Here is a 19,852-nt window from a genome sequence, read left to right as displayed (position 1 = left end):
CCTTTTGGGGCCACTTTGGGGCCCATTTTCGGGGTCCCTTCAGGAGCCCCTCTGGGGCCCAATTTCGGGGTCCCCTCAGGAGCCCCTCTGGGGCCCAATTTCGGGGTCCCCTCAGGGGTCGCTGCCGGGGCGGGGCGGGGCGGGGGGGGGCGGCACGCACCCGGATGTGCTCCATGTAGGCGGTGACGCCGCTGAGGCCGTGGGCGCCCACGAGCTGGCGGAGCAGCAGCGCCCCCTTGTGGTTGGCGGCCACCTGCGCACGCAGGTCCGCCACGTTGTCCCGCAGCGCCCGCGTCCCGCTGCGCTCCAGCACCGCCGACACCGCTGCGGGGACACCCGAGCGTCACCACGGCGACGGGGCACCGCGTCGCCGTGGCAACGGGGCACTGCATCACCATGGCAACGGGGCACCAAGTCACCATGGCAACGGGGAGCCCTGCCTTTCTCCACGGCAACGGGGTACCGCGTCGCCATGGCAACGGGGCACCAAGTCACCAGGGAGCCCTGTCCATCAACATGGCAACGGGGCACCAAGTCACCATGGCAACGAGGCGCCGCGTCGCCATGGCAACGGGGCACCGCGTCGCCATGGCAATGGGTGAGCCCTGCCCGTCACGGGGCACCGCATCGCCATGGCAACGGGGCACCAAGTCACCATGGCAACGGGGAGCCCTGCCTTTCTCCATGGCAACGGGGTACCGCGTCGCCATGGCAAAGGGGCACCAAGTCACCATGGCAACAGGGCACCGTGTCGCCATGGCAACGGGGCACCAAGTCACCAGGGAGCCCTGCCCATCAGCATGGCAACGGGGCACTGTGTCACCATGGCAACAGGGAGCCCTGCCCGTCACCACAGCAATGGGGCCCCGCGTCGCCATGGCAACGGGGCAACAAGTCACCGTGGCAACGGGGAGCCCTGCCTTTCTCCACGGCAACGGGGGTACCGCGTAACCATGGCAACAGGGCACTGTGTCGCCATGGCAACGGGGCACCAAGTCACCATGGCAACGGGGCACCGCGTCGCCATGGCAATGGGGGAGCCCTGCCCGTCACGGGGCACCGCATCGCCATGGCAACGGGGCACCAAGTCACCATGGCAACGGGGAGCTCTGCCTTTCTCCACGGCAACGGGGTACCGCGTCACCATGGCAACGGGGCACTGTGTCGCCATGGCAACGGGGGTACCGCGTCGCCATGGCAACGGGGCAACAAGTCACCGTGGCAACGGGGAGCCCTGCCTTTCTCCATGGCAACGGGGCACCGCGTCGCCATGGCAAAGGGGCACCAAGTCACCGTGGCAACGGGGAGCCCTGCCTTTCTCCATGGCAACGGGGCACCGCGTCACCATGGCAAAGGGGCACCAAGTCGCCATGGCAACGGGGCACCGCGTCGCCATGGCAACGGGGCAACAAGTCACCATGGCAACAGGGGGCCCTGCCTTTCTCTATGGCAACGGGGCACCGCGTCACCATGGCAACGGGGCACCGCGTCGCCATGGCAACGGGGCAGCCCTGCCCATCACGGGGCACCACATCGCCATGGCAACGGAGCACCAAGTCACCATGGCAACAGGGCACTGTGTCATCATGGTAACGGGGCACCAAGTCACCATGGCAACGGGGCACCGTGTCGCCATGGCAACGGGGCACCAAGTCACCATGGCAACGGGGGCACTGTGTCGCCATGGCAACAGGGCACTGTGTCGCCATGGCAACGGGGCACCAAGTCACCATGGCAACAGGGCACAGTGTCGTCATGGCAACAGGGCACAGTGTCGCCATGGCAACGGGGCACCAAGTCACCATGGCAACGAGGCGCCGCGTCGCCATGGCAACGGGGCACCAAGTCACCATGGCAACAGGGCACAGTGTCGCCATGGCAACGGGGCACCAAGTCACCATGGCAACGGGGCACCGTGTCGCCATGGCAACGGGGCACCGTGTCGCCATGGCAACGGGGCACCAAGTCACCATGGCAACAGGGCACCGTGTCGCCATGGCAACGGAGCACCAAGTCACCAGGGAGCCCTGCCCATCACCATGGCAACGGGGCACCATATCCCTATAGATTGCCACAACCACCCCATAGATCCCCACAGAGCCCCACAAGCACTCCACAGACACCCCATAGAGTCCCATAGACTCCCATAACCACCCCACAGCCACCCCACAGATCCTCGTTATTCCCCACAGACCCCCATCCCCACCCCATAGATCCTCGTTATTCCCCACACACCCCCCAGATCCCCCCAGATCCCAGCAGCCACCCCATAGATCCTTGTTATTCCCCACAGACCCCCACAGACCCCCCCAGATCCCAGCAGCCACCCCATAGCCACCCCATAGATCCTCGTTATTCCCCATAGCCCCTCACAGACCCCCCCAGATCCCAGCAGCCACCCCACAGCCACCCCATAGATCCTCGTTATTCCCCACAGACCCCCACAGCCACCCCATAGATCCTCGTTATTCCCCACAGACCCCCATCCCCACCCCATAGATCCTCGTTATTCCCCACAGACCCCCACAGCCACCCCATAGATCCTCGTTATTCCCCATAGACCCCCACAGACCCCCCCAGATCCCAGCAGCCACCCCATAGATCCTCGTTATTCCCCATAGACCCCCACAGACCCCCCCAGATCCCAGCAGCCACCCCATAGATCCTCGTTATTCCCCATGGCCGACCCCCCCCAGATCCCAGCAGCTACCCCACAGCCACCCCATAGATCCTCGTTATTCCCCACAGACCCCCATCCCCACCCCATAGATCCTCGTTATTCCCCACAGACCCCCACAGACCCCCCAGATCCCAGCAGCCACCCCACAGCCACTCCCATAGATCCTCGTTATTCCCCACAGACCCCCACAGACCCCCCCAGATCCCAGCAGCCACCCCATAGATCCTTGTTATTCCCCATAGACCCCCCACAGACCCCTCCCAGATCCCAGCAGCCACCCCATAGATCCTCGTTATTCCCCACAGACCCCCACAGACCCCCCCAGATCCCAGCAGCCACCCCCACAGCCACCCATAGATCCTCGTTATTCCCCACAGACCCCCATCCCCACCCCATAGATCCTCATTATTCCCCACAGACCCCCACAGACCCCCCCAGATCCCAGCAGCCACCCCATAGCCACCCCACAGAACCCCATGGCCACCCCACAGACCCCCCCAGATCCCAGCAGCCACCCTATAGCCACCCCACAGATCCTCGTTATTCCCCACAGACCCCCACAGATCCCAGCAGCCACCCCACAACCACCCCATAGATCCTCGTTATTCCCCACAGAGCCCCCATCCCCCACCCCATAGATCCTCGTTATTCCCCATGGCCACCCCACAGACCCCCCCAGATCCCAGCAGCCACCCACAGCCACCCCATAGATCCTCGTTATTCCCCACAGACCCCCACAGACCCCCCCAGATCCCAGCAGCCACCCCACAGCCACCCCATAGATCCTCGTTATTCCCCATAGACCCCCACAGGCCCCCCCAGATCCCAGCAGCCACCCCACAGCCACCCCATAGATCCTCGTTATTCCCCACAGACCCCCACAGCCACCCCATAGATCCTCGTTATTCCCCCACAGACCCCCATCCCCACCCCATAGATCCTCGTTATTCCCCACAGACCCCCACAGACCCCCCCAGATCCCAGCAGCCACCCCACAGCCACCCCATAGATCCTCGTTATTCCCCACAGACCCCCACAGACCCCCCCAGATCCCAGCAGCCACCCCATAGATCCTTGTTATTCCCCATAGACCCCCACAGACCCCCCCAGATCCCAGCAGCCACCCCATAGATCCTCGTTATTCCCCACAGACCCCCACAGACCCCCCCAGATCCCAGCAGCCACCCCACAGCCACCCCATAGATCCTCGTTATTCCCCACAGACCCCCATCCCCACCCCCATAGATCCTCGTTATTCCCCACAGACCCCCCACAGACCCCCCCAGATCCCAGCAGCCACCCCATAGCCACCCCACAGAACCCCATGGCCACCCCCACAGACCCCCCCAGATCCCAGCAGCCACCCTATAGCCACCCCACAGATCCTCGTTATTCCCCCACAGACCCCCCACAGATCCCAGCAGCCACCCCACAACCACCCCATAGATCCTCGTTATTCCCCACAGACCCCCATCCCCACCCCATAGATCCTCGTTATTCCCCATGGCCACCCCACAGACCCCCCCAGATCCCAGCAGCCACCCCACAGCCACCCCATAGATCCTCGTTATTCCCCACAGACCCCCACAGACCCCCCCAGATCCCAGCAGCCACCCCACAGCCACCCCAATAGATCCTCGTTATTCCCCACAGACCCCCATCCCCACCCCATAGATCCTCGTTATTCCCCAGCAGACCCCCCCAGATCCCAGCAGCCACCCGCATAGCAACCCACAGAACCCCATGGCCACCCCACAGATCCCCCCAGATCCCAGCAGCCACCCCACAGCCACCCCATAGATCCTCGTTATTCCCCACAGACCCCCACAGACCCCCCCAGATCCCAGCAGCCACCCCACAGCCACCCCATAGATCCTCGTTATTCCCCCACAGACCCAGATCCTCGTTATTCCCCACAGACCCCCCATCCCCACCCCATAGATCCTCGTTATTCCCCACACACCCCCCAGATCCCCCCAGATCCCAGCAGCCACCCCATAGATCCTTGTTATTCCCCACAGACCCGCACAGCCACCCCATAGTTCCTCGTTATTCCCCATAGACCCCCCATCCCACCCCATAGATCCTCGTTATTCCCCACAGACCCCCACAGCCACCCCATAGATCCTCGTTATTCCCCACAGACCCCCACAGACCCCCCCAGATCCCAGCAGCCACCCCATAGCCACCCCACAGAACCCCATGGCCACCCCCACAGATCCCCCCAGATCCCAGCAGCCACCCCACAGCCACCCCATAGATCCTCGTTATTCCCCACAGACCCCCTCAGACCCCCACAGATCACCCCAAATCCCAGCAGCCACCCCATAGCCACCCCACAGAACCCCATGGCCACCCCCCAGATCCCCCCAGATCCCAGCAGCCACCCCACAGCCACCCCATAGATCCTCGTTATTCCCCACAGACCCCCACAGACCCCCCCAGATCCCAGCAGCCACCCCCACAGCCACCCCATAGATCCTCGTTATTCCCCACAGACCCCCACAGACCCCCCCAGATCCCAGCAGCCACCCCATAGATCCTTGTTATTCCCCATAGACCCCCACAGACCCCCCCAGATCCCAGCAGCCACCCCATAGATCCTCGTTATTCCCCACAGACCCCCCACAGACCCCCCCAGATCCCAGCAGCCACCCCACAGCCACCCCATAGATCCTCGTTATTCCCCACAGACCCCCCATCCCCACCCCATAGATCCTCGTTATTCCCCACAGACCCCCACAGACCCCCCCAGATCCCAGCAGCCACCCCATAGCCACCCCACAGAACCCCATGGCCACCCCACAGACCCCCCCAGATCCCAGCAGCCACCCTATAGCCACCCCACAGATCCTCGTTATTCCCCACAGACCCCCACAGATCCCAGCAGCCACCCCCACAACCACCCCATAGATCCTCGTTATTCCCCACAGACCCCCATCCCCCACCCCATAGATCCTCGTTATTCCCCATGGCCACCCCACAGACCCGCCCCAGATCCAGCAGCCACCCCACAGCCACCCCATAGATCCTCGTTATTCCCCACAGACCCCCACAGACCCCCCCAGATCCCAGCAGCCACCCCACAGCCACCCCATAGATCCTCGTTATTCCCCACAGACCCCCATCCCCACCCCATAGATCCTCGTTATTCCCCACAGACCCCCCCAGATCCCAGCAGCCACCCCATAGCAACCCACAGAACCCCATGGCCACCCCACAGATCCCCCCAGATCCCAGCAGCCACCCCACAGCCACCCCATAGATCCTCGTTATTCCCCACAGACCCCCACAGACCCCCCCCAGATCCCAGCAGCCACCCCACAGCCACCCCATAGATCCTCGTTATTCCCCACAGACCCCACAGCCACCCCATAGATCCTCGTTATTCCCCACAGACCCCCATCCCCACCCCATAGATCCTCGTTATTCCCCACACACCCCCCAGATCCCCCCAGATCCCAGCAGCCACCCCATAGATCCTTGTTATTCCCCACAGACCCGCACAGCCACCCCATAGTTCCTCGTTATTCCCCATAGACCCCCATCCCCACCCCATAGATCCTCGTTATTCCCCACAGACCCCCACAGCCACCCCCATAGATCCTCGTTATTCCCCACAGACCCCCACAGACCCCCCCAGATCCCAGCAGCCACCCCATAGCCACCCCACAGAACCCCATGGCCACCCCACAGATCCCCCCAGATCCCAGCAGCCACCCCACAGCCACCCCATAGATCCTCGTTATTCCCCACAGACCCCCTCAGACCCCCACAGATCAACCCCAAATCCCAGCAGCCACCCCATAGCCACCCCACAGAACCCCATGGCCACCCCCCAGATCCCCCCAGATCCCAGCAGCCACCCCACAGCCACCCCATAGATCCTCGTTATTCCCCACAGACCCCCACAGACCCCCCCCAGATCCCAGCAGCCACCCCACAGCCACCCCATAGATCCTCGTTATTCCCCACAGACCCCCACAGCCACCCCATAGATCCTCGTTATTCCCACAGACCCCCATCCCCACCCCGTAGATCCTTGTTATTCCCCACACACCCCCCAGATCCCCCCAGATCCCAGCAGCCACCCCATAGATCCTTGTTATTCCCCACAGACCCCCACAGACCCCCCCAGATCCCAGCAGCCACCCCATAGCCACCCCACAGAACCCCATGGCCACCCCACAGACCCCCCAGATCCCAGCAGCCACCCCATAGCCACCCCATAGATCCTCGTTATTCCCCACAGACCCCCACAGCCACCCCATAGATCCTCGTTATTCCCCACAGACCCCCATCCCCACCCCATAGATCCTCATTATTCCCCACAGACCCCCACAGACCCCCCAGATCCCAGCAGCCACCCCATAGATCCTTGTTATTCCCAACAGACCCCCACAGACCCCCCCAGATCCCAGCAGCCACCCCATAGCCACCCCATAGATCCTCGTTATTCCCCATAGCCCCTCACAGACCCCCCCAGATCCCAGCAGCCACCCCATAGATCCTCGTTATTCCCCATGGCCACCCCACAGACCCCCCCAGATCCCAGCAGCCACCCCACAGCCACCCCATAGATCCTCGTTATTCCCCATAGACCCCCAACAGACCCCCCCAGATCCCAGCAGCCACCCCACAGCCACCCCATAGATCCTCGTTATTCCCCACAGACCCCCACAGACCCCCCCAGATCCCAGCAGCCACCCCACAGCCACCCCATAGATCCTCGTTATTCCCCACAGACCCCCACAGACCCCCCCAGATCCCAGCAGCCACCCATAGCCACCCCACAGAACCCCATGGCCACCCCACAGACCCCCCAGATCCCAGCAGCCACCCCACAGCCACCCCATAGATCCTCGTTATTCCCCACAGACCCCCACAGCCACCCCATAGATCCTCGTTATTCCCCACAGACCCCCATCCCCACCCCATAGATCCTCATTATTCCCCACAGACCCCCACAGACCCCCCCAGATCCCAGCAGCCACCCCATAGCCACCCCATAGATCCTCGTTATTCCCCATAGCCCCTCACAGACCCCCCCCAGATCCCAGCAGCCACCCCATATATCCTTGTTATTCCCCATGGCCACCCCACAGACCCCCCCAGATCCCAGCAGCCACCCCCACAGCCACCCCATAGATCCTCGTTATTCCCCATAGACCCCCACAGACCCCCCCAGATCCCAGCAGCCACCCCACAGCCACCCCATAGATCCTCGTTATTCCCCACAGACCCCCACAGACCCCCCCAGATCCCAGCAGCCACCCCATAGATCCTTGTTATTCCCCATAGACCCCCACAGACCCCCCCAGATCCCAGCAGCCACCCCACAGCCACCCCATAGATCCTCGTTATTCCCCATGGCCACCCCACAGACCCCCCCAGATCCCAGCAGCCACCCCACAGCCACCCCCATCCCCACCCCATGTCCCCACACCCCCGCCCCCCACATCCCCACATCCACCCCACACCTCAACCTCCCCCTCCCCCCAACCCCCCCCCAAAGTCCCCCCCATTTGCACCCACCCTCTCCTGGAAGACTCCGGCCCTAACGAGGTGGAAGGAGATGAACACGGCCCCCTCCTCGCTCAGCGTCTTCGAGTGGGGGGGCATGGAGCCCGGCGTCAGCCCCCCAATATCGGCGTGGTGCCCCCGGCTCGCCACCCAGAACACCGGCGCAGCCACATCCTCCCAGAACACCTATGGGGCACGGCCGCGCTCACCCCACTGCTGCCTCTTTGGGGTCTGGAGGGGTTCTATGGGGTGGGTATGGGGGTCTGTGGGGGTCTATGGGGTGGCTATGTGTATCTATGGGGGTCTATGGGGTGGCTATGGGGTGGCTATGGGAGTCTATGGGGGTCTATGGGGGTCTCTGTGTATCTATGGGGGTCTATGGGGTGGCTATTGCCATCAATGGGGGTCTATGGGGTGGCTATGGGGGTCTATGTGTATCTATGGGGGTCTATGGGGTGGCTATGGGGGTCTCTGTGTATCTATGGGGGTCTATGGGGTGGCTATTGCCATCAATGGGGGTCTATGGGGTGGCTATGGGGGTCTATGTGTATCTATGGGGGTCTATGGGGTGGCTATGGGGGTCTATGGGGGTCTATGGGGTGACTATGGGAGTCTATGGGGGTCTATGGGGGTCTATGGGGTCTATGTGTATCTATGGGGGTCTATGGGGTGGCTATGGGGGTCTATGTGTATCTATGGGGGTCTATGGGGTGGCTATGGGGGTCTATGGGGGTCTATGGGGTGGCTATGGGAGTCTATGTGGGTCTATGGGGGTCTATGGGGGTCTATGTGTATCTATGGGGGTCTATGGGGTGGCTATTGCCATCAATGGGGGTCTATGGGGTGGCTATGGGGGTCTATGTGTATCTATGGGGGTCTATGGGGTGGCTATGGGGGTCTATGGGGGTCTATGGGGTGACTATGGGAGTCTATGGGGGTCTATGGGGGTCTATGGGGTCTATGTGTATCTATGGGGGTCTATGGGGTGGCTATGGGGGTCTATGTGTATCTATGGGGGTCTATGGGGTGGCTATGGGGGTCTATGGGGGTCTATGGGGTGGCTATGGGAGTCTATGTGGGTCTATGGGGGTCTATGGGGGTCTATGTGTATCTATGGGGGTCTATGGGGTGGCTATTGCCATCAATGGGGGTCTATGGGGTGGCTATGGGGGTCTATGTGTATCTATGGGGGTCTATGGGGTGGCTATTGCCATCTATGGGGGTCTATGGGGTAGTTATGGGAGTCTATGGGGGTCTATGGGGTGGCTATGGGGGTCTATGAGGGTCTATGGGGTGGCTATGGGGGTCTATGAGGGTCTATGGGGTGGCTATGGGGGTCTATGGGGGTCTATGGGGTGGCTATGTGTATCTATGGGAGTCTATGGGGTGGCTATGGGGGTCTATGGGGGTCTATGGGGTGGCTATGGGGGTCTATGTGTATCTATAGGGGTCTATGGGGTGGCTATGGGAGTCTATGGGGGTCTATGGGGTGGCTATGGGGGTCTATGGGGGTCTATGGGGTGGCTATGGGGGTCTATGGGGGTCTATGGGGTGGCTATGGGGGTCTATGTGTATCTATAGGGGTCTATGGGGTGGCTATGGGAGTCTATGGGGGTCTATGGGGTGGCTATGGGGGTCTATGGGGGTCTATGGGGTGGCTATGGGGGTCTATGGGGGTCTATGGGGTGGCTATGGGGGTCTATGTGTATCTATAGGGGTCTATGGGGTGGCTATGGGAGTCTATGGGGGTCTATGGGGTGGCTATGGGGGTCTATGGGGGTCTATGGGGTGGCTATGGGAGTCTATGGGGGTCTATGGGTGTCTATGGAGTGGCTATGGGGGTCTATGTGTATCTATAGGGGTCTATAGGGTGGCTATTGCCATCTATGGGGGTCTATGGGTCCCCTCCCCCACCCCTCCCAGTGCTCCCAGTGTCCCCCGTACCCCTCCCAGTGCTCCCAGTGCCCCCATACCCCTCCCCCACCCCTCCCAGTGCTCCCAGTGCCCCCGTACCCCTCCCCCACCCCTCCCAGTGCCCCCCCATACCCCTCCCCTCCCCCAGTGCTCCCAGTGCCCCCCATACCCCTCCCCCACCCCTCCCAGTGCTCCCAGTGCTCCCAGTGCCCCCCATACCCCTCCCCCACCCCTCCCAGTGCCCCCCATACCCCTCCCCACCCCCTCCCCAGTGCTCCCAGTGCCCCCCATACCCCTCCCCCACCCCTCCCAGTGCTCCCAGTGCTCCCAGTGCCCCCCATACCCCTCCCCCACACCCCTCCCAGTGCCCCCCATACTCCTCCCCACCCCTCCCAGTGCTCCCAGTGCCCCCATACCCCTCCCCCACCCATCCCAGTGCCCCCCGTACCCCTCCCCCACCCCTCCCAGTGCTCCTAGTGACCCCCATAACCCCTCCCCCACCCCTCTCAGTGCTCCCAGTGCTCCCAGTGCCCCCCATACCCCTCCCCCACCCCTCCCAGTGCTCCCAGTGCCCCCAGTGCTCCCAGTGCCCCCCATACCCCTCCCCCACCCCTCCCAGTGCCCCCCATACCCCTCCCCCACCCCTCCCAGTGCTCCTAGTGACCCCCATACCCCTCCCCCCACCCCTCCCAGTGCCCCCCATTACCCCTCCCCCACCCCTCCCAGTGCTCCCAGTGCCCCCATACCCCTCCCCCACCCATCCCAGTGCCCCCCGTACCCCTCCCCCACCCCTCCCAGTGCTCCCAGTGCCCCCCATACCCCTCCCCCACCCCTCCCAGTGCCCCCCATACCCCTCCCCCACCCCTCCCAGTGCTCCCAGTGCCCCCCATACCCCTCCCCCACCCCTCCCAGTGCCCCCCATACCCCTCCCCCACCTCTCCCAGTGCTCCCAGTGCCCCCCGTACCCCTCCCCCACCCCTCCCAGTGCTCCCAGTGCTCCCAGTGTCCCCCATACCCCCTCCCCCACCCCTCCCAGTGCCCCCCATACCCCTCCCCCACCCCGCCCTGTGCCCCCATACCCCTCCCCCACCCCTCCCAGTGCCCCCATACCCCTCCCCCACCCCTCCCAGTGCCCCCGTACCCCTCCCCCACCCCTCCCAGTGCTCCCAGTGCTCCCAGTTCCCCGCCCGTACTGGGGTGATGACGGTGAGGTCGGGGAGGTGGCTGCCCCCCGCTATGGGGTGGTTGCTCAGGAGGACGTCCCCGCGCTGCAGATCATGGCCCACGTTGCGGATCTGTGGGGCACGATGGGGGTCAGGGGGGCTATGGGGCAGGATGGGGGGATCTGTGGGGCAGGATGGATGGATCTGTGGGGCAGGATGGGGGGATCTGTGGGGCAGGATGGATGGATCTGTGAGGAAGGATGGGGGGATCTGTGGGGCAGGATGGGGGTCAGGAGGGGCTATGGGGCAGGATGGGGGGATCTGTGGGGCAGGATGGGGGTCAGGGGGGCTATGGGGCAGGATAGGGGGATCTGTGGGGCAGGAAGGATGGATCTGTGGGGCAGGAAGGATGGATCTGTGGGGCAGGATGGGGGGATCTGTGGGCAGGATGGGGATCAGGGGGGGCTATGGGGCAGGATGGGGGGATCTGTGGGGCAGGATGGGGGTCAGGGGAGGTCTATGGGGCAGGATGGGGGTCAGGGGGGGCTATGGGGCAGGATGGGGGGATCTGTGGGGCAGGATGGGAGTCAGGGGGGGCTATGTGGCAGGATGGGGGGATCTGTGGGGCAGGATGGGGTCAGGGGGGGCTATGGGGCAGGATGGGGGGATCTGTGGGGCAGGATGGGGGGATCTGTGGGGCAGGATGGGGGTCAGGGGGGGGCTATGGAGCAGGATGGGGGGATCTGTGGGGCAGGATGGGAGTCAGGGGGGGCTATGGGGCAGGATGGGGGGATCTGTGGGGCAGGATGGGGGGATCTGTGGGGCAGGATGGGAGTCAGGGGGGGCTATGTGGCAGGATGGGGGGATCTGTGGGGCAGGATGGGGTCAGGGGGGGCTATGGGGCAGGATGGGGGGGATCTGTGGGGCAGGATGGGGGGATCTGTGGGGCAGGATGGGGGTCAGGGGGGGCTATGGAGCAGGATGGGGGGATCTGTGGGGCAGGATGGGAGTCAGGGGGGGCTATGGGGCAGGATGGGGGGATCTGTGGGGCAGGATGGGGGTCAGGGGAGGTCTATGGGGCAGGATGGGGGTCAGGGGGGGAATCTGTGGGTCTCAGTGCATCCCTATGGGTCTCAGCACCCCTTATGGGTCTCTATGGGTCCCTATGGGTCTCTATGGGTCTCAGTGCATCTCTATGGGTCCCGATGGGTCCCCATGGGTCTCTATGGGTCTCTATGTGTCCCTATGGGTCCCTATGTGTCTCTATGGGTCTCTATGTGTCCCTATGGGTCTTAATGTGTCCCTATGGGTCCCTATGGGTCCCTATGGGTCTCACCACTCCCTGTGGGTCCCTATGGGTCCCAGACCTCCCCATGGGTCCCTATGGGTCCCTATGGGTCCCTATGGGTCCCAGCCCTCCCTGTGGGTCCCTATGGGTCCCGATGGGTCCCCATGGGTCTCTATGGGTCTCTATGTGTCCCTATGGGTCCCTATGGGTCCCTATGGGTCCCAGCCCTCCCTATGGGTCCCTGTGGGTCCCTATGGGTCCCTATGGGTCCCAGCCCTCCCTATGGGTCCCCGTGGGTCCCTATGAGTCCCTATGGGTCCCAGCCCTCCCTATGGGTCCCCGTGGGTCCCTATGGGTCCCAGCCTCCCTATATGTCCCCGTGGGTCCCTATGGGTCCCAGCCCTCCCTATGGGTCCCCGTGGGTCCCTATGGGTCCCTGTGGGTCCCAGCCCTCCCTATGGGTCCCGTGGGTCCCTATGAGTCCCTATGGGTCCCAGCCCTCCCTATGGGTCCCCGTGGGTCCCTATGGGTCCCAGCCCTCCCTATGGGTCCCCGTGGGTCCCTATGGGTCCCTATGGGTCCCAGCCCTCCCTATGGGTCCCTGTGGGTCCCTATGGGTCCCTATGGGTCCCAGCCCTCCCTATGGGTCCCCGTGGGTCCCTATGGGTCCCTATGGGTCCCAGCCCTCCCTATGGGTCCCCGTGGGTCCCTATGGGTCCCAGCCCTCCCTATGGGTCCCCGTGGGTCCCTATGGGTCCCTGTGGGTCCCAGCTCTCCTCCTCATGGGTCCCTATGGGTCCCAGCCCTCCCTGTGGGTCATGGGTCTCTATGTGTCCCTATAGGTCTGTAGTGTCCCTATGGGTCCCTATGGGTCCCCGTGGGTCCCTATGTGTCCCTATGTGTCCCTATGGGTCCCTATGGGTCTCTTTGTGTCCCTATGGGTCCCTATGGGTCCCTATGGTCCCCGTGGGTCCCTATGGGTCCCAGACCTCCCCATGAGTCCCTATGGGTCCCTATGGGTCCCTATGGGTCCCAGCCCTCCCTATGGGTCCCTGTGGGTCCCTATGGGTCCCTGTGGGTCCCTGTGGGTCCCTATGGGTCCCAGCCCTCCCTATGGGTCCCCGTGGGTCCCTATGGGTCCCAGCCCTCCCTATGGGTCCCCGTGGGTCCCTATGGGTCCCTGTGGGTCCCAGCTCTCCTCCTCATGGGTCCCTATGGGTCCCAGCCCTCCCTGTGGGTCCCTATGGGTCCCCATGGGTCTCTATGGGTCTCTATGTGTCCCTATAGGTCTGTATGTGTCCCTATGGGTCCCTATGGGTCCCCGTGGGTCCCTATGGGTCCCTATGTGTCCCTATGGGTCCCTATGGGTCTCTTTGTGTCCCTATGGGTCCCTATGGGTCCCTATGGTCCCCGTGGGTCCCTATGGGTCCCAGACCTCCCCATGAGTCCCTATGGGTCCCTATGGGTCCCTATGGGTCCCAGCCCTCCCTATGGGTCCCTGTGGGTCCCTATGGGTCCCTGTGGGTCCCTGTGGGTCCCTATGGGTCCCAGCCCTCCCTATGTGTCCCTATGGGTCCCTATGGTCCCAGCCCTCCCTATGTGTCCCTATGGGTCCCTATGGGTCCCTGTGGGTCCCTGTGGGTCCCTATGGGTCCCAGCCCTCCCCATGGGTCCCTATGGGTCCCAGCCCTCCCCATGGGTCCCTATGGGTCCCAGCCCTCCCTATGTGTCCCTATGGGTCCCTATGGGTCCCTGTGGGTCCCTGTGGGTCCCTATGGGTCCCAGCCCTCCCCATGGGTCCCTATGGGTCCCAGCCCTCCCCATGGGTCCCTATGGGTCCCAGCCCTCCCCTATGTGTCCCTATGTGTCCCTATGGGTCCCTATGGGTCCCAGCCTCCTGTCCCATGGGTCCCTATGGTCCCACCCTCCCCATGGCTCCCCATGGGTCCCTATGGGTCTCTATGTGTCCCTATGGGTCTCTATGTGTCCCTATGGGTCCCTATGGGTCCCTATGGTCCCCGTGGGTCCCTATGGGTCTCTATGTGTCCCTATGGGTCCCTATGGGTCCCAGCCCTCCCCATGGCTCCCCATGGGTCCCAGCCCTCCCCGTGGCTCCCCGTGGTCCCTATGGGTCCGTGCGGTCCCCGCGGGCGCCCCCCAGCGGCGCACCTGGAACTGCACGGCGTCCTGCATGGCGCCGAGGTGCACGGGGATGTGGGGCGCGTTGCTCACGAGTTCCCCGCCGCGCCGAACACCGCGCACGAGAAATCGCGCCGCTCCTTCACGTTCGTGGAAATGCGCTGCGCTGCAGCACGCGCCCCATCTGCTCTGCTACGCACAGGGGTAGGTCACAGCCTGCCCCATAGCTGCCCCATAGCTGCCCCATAGCTGCCCCATAGCTGCCCCACGGCTGCCCCATGGCTGCCCCATCTGCTCTGCTACACGCACAGCGCTGGGTCACGGCCTGCCCCATAGCTGCCCCATAGCTGCCTCATAGCTGCCCCATAGCTGCCCCATAGCTGCCCCATAGCTGCCCCATGGCTGCCCCATAGCTGCCCCATCTGCTCTGCTATGCACAGGGGTAGGTCACAGCCTGCCCCATAGCTGCCCCATAGCTGCCCCATGGCTGCCCCATAGCTGCCTCATAGCTGCCCCATGGCTGCCCCATAGCTGCCCCATAGCTGCCCCATAGCTGCCCCACTGCTGCCCCATAGCTGCTCCACTGCTGCCCCACTGCTGCCCCATCTGCTCTGCTATGCACAGCGCTGGGTCACGGCCTGCCCCATAGCTGCCCCATAGCTGCCCCACTGCTGCCCCATCTGCTCTGCTACGCACAGGGGTAGGTCACGGCCTGCCCCATAGCTGCCCATAGCTGCCCCACTGCTGCCCCATCTGCTCTGCTACGCACAGGGGTAGGTCACAGCCTGCCCCATAGCTGCCCCATAGCTGCCCCACTGCTGCCCCATCTGCTCTGCTACGCACAGGGGTAGGTCACAGCCTGCCCCATAGCTGCCCCATAGCTGCCCCACTGCTGCCCCATCTGCTCTGCTACGCACAGGGGTAGGTCACAGCCTGCCCCATAGCTGCCCCATAGCTGCCCCACTGCTGCCCCATCTGCTCTGCTACGCACAGGGGTAGGTCACAGCCTGCCCCATAGCTGCCCCATAGCTGCCCCACTGCTGCCCCATCTGCTCTGCTACGCACAGGGGTAGGTCACAGCCTGCCCCATAGCTGCCCCATAGCTGCCCCATAGCTGCCCCATCTGCTCTGCTATGCACAGGGGTAGGTGAGGGCCTGCCCCATAGCTGCCCCATAGCTGCCCCATAGCTGCCCCATCTGCTCTGCTATGCACAGGGGTAGGTCACGGCCTGCCCCATAGCTGCCCCATAGCTGCCCCATAGCTGCCCCATGGCTGCCCCACTGCTGCCCCATAGCTGCCCCATAGCTGCCCCATGGCTCCCCCATCTGCTCTGCTATGCACAGGGGTAGGTCACAGCCTGCCCCATAGCTGCCCCGACTGCTGCCCCATAGCTGCCTCATAGCTGCCCCACAGCTGCCCCATAGCTGCCCCACTGCTGCCCCATGGCTTGCCCCATCTGCTCTGCTACGCACAGGGGTAGGTCACAGCCTGCCCCATAGCTGCCCATAGCTGCCCCATAGCTGCCCATGGCTGCCCCACTGCTGCCCCATAGCTGCCTCATAGCTGCCCCATGGCTGCCCCATCTGCTCTGCTATGCACAGGGGTAGGTCACGGCCTGCCCCATAGCTGCCCCATAGCTGCCCCATAGCTGCCCCATGGCTGCCCCACTGCTGCCCCATAGCTGCCCCATAGCTGCCCCATGGCTCCCCCATCTGCTCTGCTATGCACAGGGGTAGGTCACAGCCTGCCCCATAGCTGCCCCATAGCTGCCCCATAGCTGCCTCATAGCTGCCCCATAGCTGCCCATAGCTGCCCATGGCTGCCCCATGGCTGCCCCATAGCTGCCCCATCTGCTCTGCTAGGCACAGCGCTGGGTCACGGCCTGCCCCACTGCTGCCCCACTGCTGCCCCATAGCTGCCCCATGGCTGCCCCATGGCTGCCCCATGGCTGCCCCATAGCTGCCCCATCTGCTCTGCTAGGCACAGCGCTGGGTCACGGCCCTGCCCCACTGCTGCCCCACTGCTGCCCCATAGCTGCCCCATGGCTGCCCCATGGCTGCCCCATGGCTGCCCCATAGCTGCCCCATGGCTCCCCCATCTGCTCTGCTATGCACAGCGCTGGGTCACAGCCTGCCCCATAGCTGCCCCATAGCTGCCCCATGGCTGCCCCACTGCTGCCCCACTGCTGCCCCATAGCTGCCCCATGGCTGCCCCATAGCTGCCCCATGGCTGCCCCGTCTGCTCTGCTATGCACAGCGCTGGGTCACGGCCTGCCCCACTGCTGCCGCACTGCTGCCCCATGGCTGCCCCATAGCTGCCCCATAGCTGCCCCATGGCTGCCCCATCTGCTCTGCTATGCACAGCGCTGGGTCACGGCCTGCCCATAGCTGCCCCATAGCTGCCCCATGGCTGCCCCATCTGCTCTGCTATGCACAGCGCTGGGTCACAGCCTGCCCCACTGCTGCCCCATGGCTGCCCCATAGCTGCCCCATGGCTGCCCCACTGCTGCCCCATAGCTGCCCCACTGCTGCCCCACTGCTGCCCCATCTGCTCTGCTATGCACAGCGCTGGGTCACGGCCTGCCCCATAGCTGCCCCATAGCTGCCCCATGGCTGCCCCATAGCTGCCTCATAGCTGCCCCATGGCTGCCCCATAGCTGCCCCACTGCTGCCCCATGGCTGCCCCACTGCTGCCCCATGGCTGCCCCACTGCTGCCCCACTGCTGCCCCATAGCTGCCCCACTGCTGCCCCATGGCTGCCCCATAGCTGCCCCACTGCTGCCCCATCTGCTCTGCTCCGCATAGTGCTAAGTCAGGGCCTGCCCCACAGCTGTCCCACGGCTGCCCCATAAGTGATCTACTGCTGCCTGGCCAACTGCCCCCCAACCCCCCACCCCAGCCCCCCATCTCCCCCCCCACTCCCATAGGAACCCCCACAAGTGCCCCCCAACCCCCCACCCCAGCCCCCCATCTCCCCCCCACCCCCATAGGAACCCCACAAGTGCCCCCCAACCCCCCACCCCAGCCCCCATCTCCCCCCCCAGCCCCACAGAAACCCCACAAGTGTCCCCCACCCCCATAGAAGCCCCACAAGTGCCCCCCATAGAAACCCCACAAGTGCCCCCCAACCCCCCACCCCAGCCCCCCATCTCCCCCCCCACCCCATAGGACCCCCACAAGTGCCCCCCATCTCCCCCCCCACCCCATAGAAACCCCACAAATGCCCCCCATCCCCCCCCTCCATCCCCCAGCCCCCCATCTCCCCCCCACCCCCACAGAAACCCCACAAGTGCCCCCCACCACCATAGAAGCCCCACAAGTGCCCCCCATAGAAACCCCACAAGTGCCCCCCATCCCCCCCCCTCCATCCACCCCAGACCCCATCTCCCCCCCTACCCCTAGGACCCCCACAAGTGCCCTCCATCCCCCCAGCCCCCTATCTCCCCCCCAGCCCCATAGAAACCCCACAAGTGCCCCCCATCTCCCCCCCCACCCCATAGGACCCCCACAAGTGCCCCCCACCTGCGATGCTCATGAAGCGGTGCGAGAAGAGGGACAGCAGCACGGGGTCGAGGTGCGGCCCCAGCGCGCGGGGGGCGGCGCTGCCCACGGAGATGCGGAGGTCCCCGAGCGCCGTCAGCTCCGCCGCGCAGCCCGCTCCACCACCACCGTGCTGCGGGCCCACAGCGCCCCATAGCGCCCCATAGCGCCCCACAGAGCACCATAGAGCCCCATAGAGACCCACTGCGCCCCACAGCGCCCCACAGAGACCCATAGGGCCCCATAGAGACCCATAGAGACCCATAGAGACCCACAGAGACCCACAGCGCCCCACAGAGCACCACAGAGCCCCAGAGAGACCCATAGTGCCCCATAGAGACCCACAGAGCCCCATAGAGACCCATAGGGCCCCATAGAGACCCATAGAGACCCATAGAGACACATAGCGCCCCATAGCGCCCCATAGCGCCCCATAGAGCACCACAGAGCCCCATAGAGACCCATAGGGCCCCATAGAGACCCATAGAGACCCATAGAGACACATAGCGCCCCATAGCGCCCCATAGCGCCCCATAGAGCACCACAGAGCCCCACAGCGCCCCATAGCGCCCCACAGCGCCCCATAGAGCACCACAGCGCCCCACAGCGCCCCACAGAGCCCCATACAGACCCATAGCGCCCCATAGAGACGCACAGAGCCCCACAGCGCCCCACAGAGCCCCATAGGGCCCCATAGAGACCCATAGAGACCCATAGGGCCCCATAGAGACCCATAGAGACACATAGAGTCCCATAGAGACCCATAGGGCCCCATATAGACCCCATAGTGCCCCATAGAGACCCATAGAGACGCACAGAGCCCCATAGAGACCCACAGAGACCCATAGCGCCCCATAGCGCCCCACAGCGCCCCACAGCGCCCCACAGAGCCCCATACAGACCCATAGGGCCCCATAGAGACCCATAGAGACCCATAGAGACCCAGAGCACCCCACAGAGCCCCATACAGACCCATAGGGCCCCATAGAGACCCATAGAGACCCATAGAGACCCACAGAGACCCACTGCACCCCATACAGACCCACAGAGACCCATAGAGACCCCATAGTGCCCCATAGAGACCCATAGAGACGCACAGAGCCCCAGAGAGACCCATAGAGACCCATAGAGACCCAAAGAGACCCATAGAGTCCCATAGAGACCCATAGAGACCCATAGAGACCCACTGCGCCCCATAGAGACCCACAGAGACACATAGAGACCCACTGCGCCCCATAGAGACCCATAGTGCCCCATAGAGACCCATAGAGCCCCATAGCGCCCCATAGAGACCCATAGAGACCCACAGAGCCCCATACAGACCCATAGGGCCCCATAGAGACCCATACAGACCCATACAGACCCACAGAGCCCCACAGCGCCCCATAGCGCCCCACAGCGCCCCACAGAGCCCCATACAGACCCATAGGGCCCCATAGAGACCCATACAGACCCATACAGACCCATAGGGCCCCATACAGACCCACTGCGCCCCATAGAGACCCACAGAGACCCATAGGGCCCCATAGAGACCCATAGTGCCCCATAGAGACCCATTGAGACCCATAGAGACCCACAGCGCCCCACAGCGCCCCACAGCGCCCC

At 64.1% G+C, this 19,852-nt stretch overlaps 2 protein-coding genes across 2 annotated transcripts in view; one reads left to right on the top strand and one right to left on the bottom strand.

Moving 5' to 3' along the window:
- Positions 1-19,634, bottom strand: part of LOC136046019 (5-oxoprolinase-like) — a gene marked incomplete at its 3' end in the record, with an annotated part of 42,849 nt that extends 23,215 nt beyond the window's left edge. Inside the window, 8 exon segments of the mRNA XM_065732242.1 lie at positions 161-324; positions 8,212-8,389; positions 11,311-11,412; positions 14,738-14,814; positions 14,817-14,864; positions 14,867-14,896; positions 18,230-18,380; positions 19,611-19,634. Of these exon segments, the coding sequence (XP_065588314.1) occupies positions 161-324; positions 8,212-8,389; positions 11,311-11,412; positions 14,738-14,814; positions 14,817-14,864; positions 14,867-14,896; positions 18,230-18,380; positions 19,611-19,634 (774 nt within the window).
- On the top strand, positions 8,470-10,594 carry LOC136046018 (shematrin-like protein 2; the record flags this gene model as incomplete). Its single annotated transcript, XM_065732241.1, is given in 5 exon segments — positions 8,470-9,106; positions 9,207-9,406; positions 9,448-9,703; positions 9,706-9,774; positions 10,554-10,594. Coding segments are annotated over 5 exon segments (1,203 nt in total), but the record flags the coding sequence as incomplete, so codon positions are not given.
- Positions 19,635-19,852: the final 218 nt, after the last annotated feature.

The sequence above is a fragment of the Cyrtonyx montezumae genome, unplaced genomic scaffold, assembly GCF_038088225.1.
Source record: "Cyrtonyx montezumae isolate F1298 unplaced genomic scaffold, pur_monq_1.0 scaffold_155, whole genome shotgun sequence".
NCBI classification, from domain to species: Eukaryota; Metazoa; Chordata; class Aves; order Galliformes; family Odontophoridae; genus Cyrtonyx; species Cyrtonyx montezumae.
The sequence above is the reverse complement of the archived record's forward strand: the minus strand, read 5'-3'. Positions and strand labels throughout refer to the sequence as shown.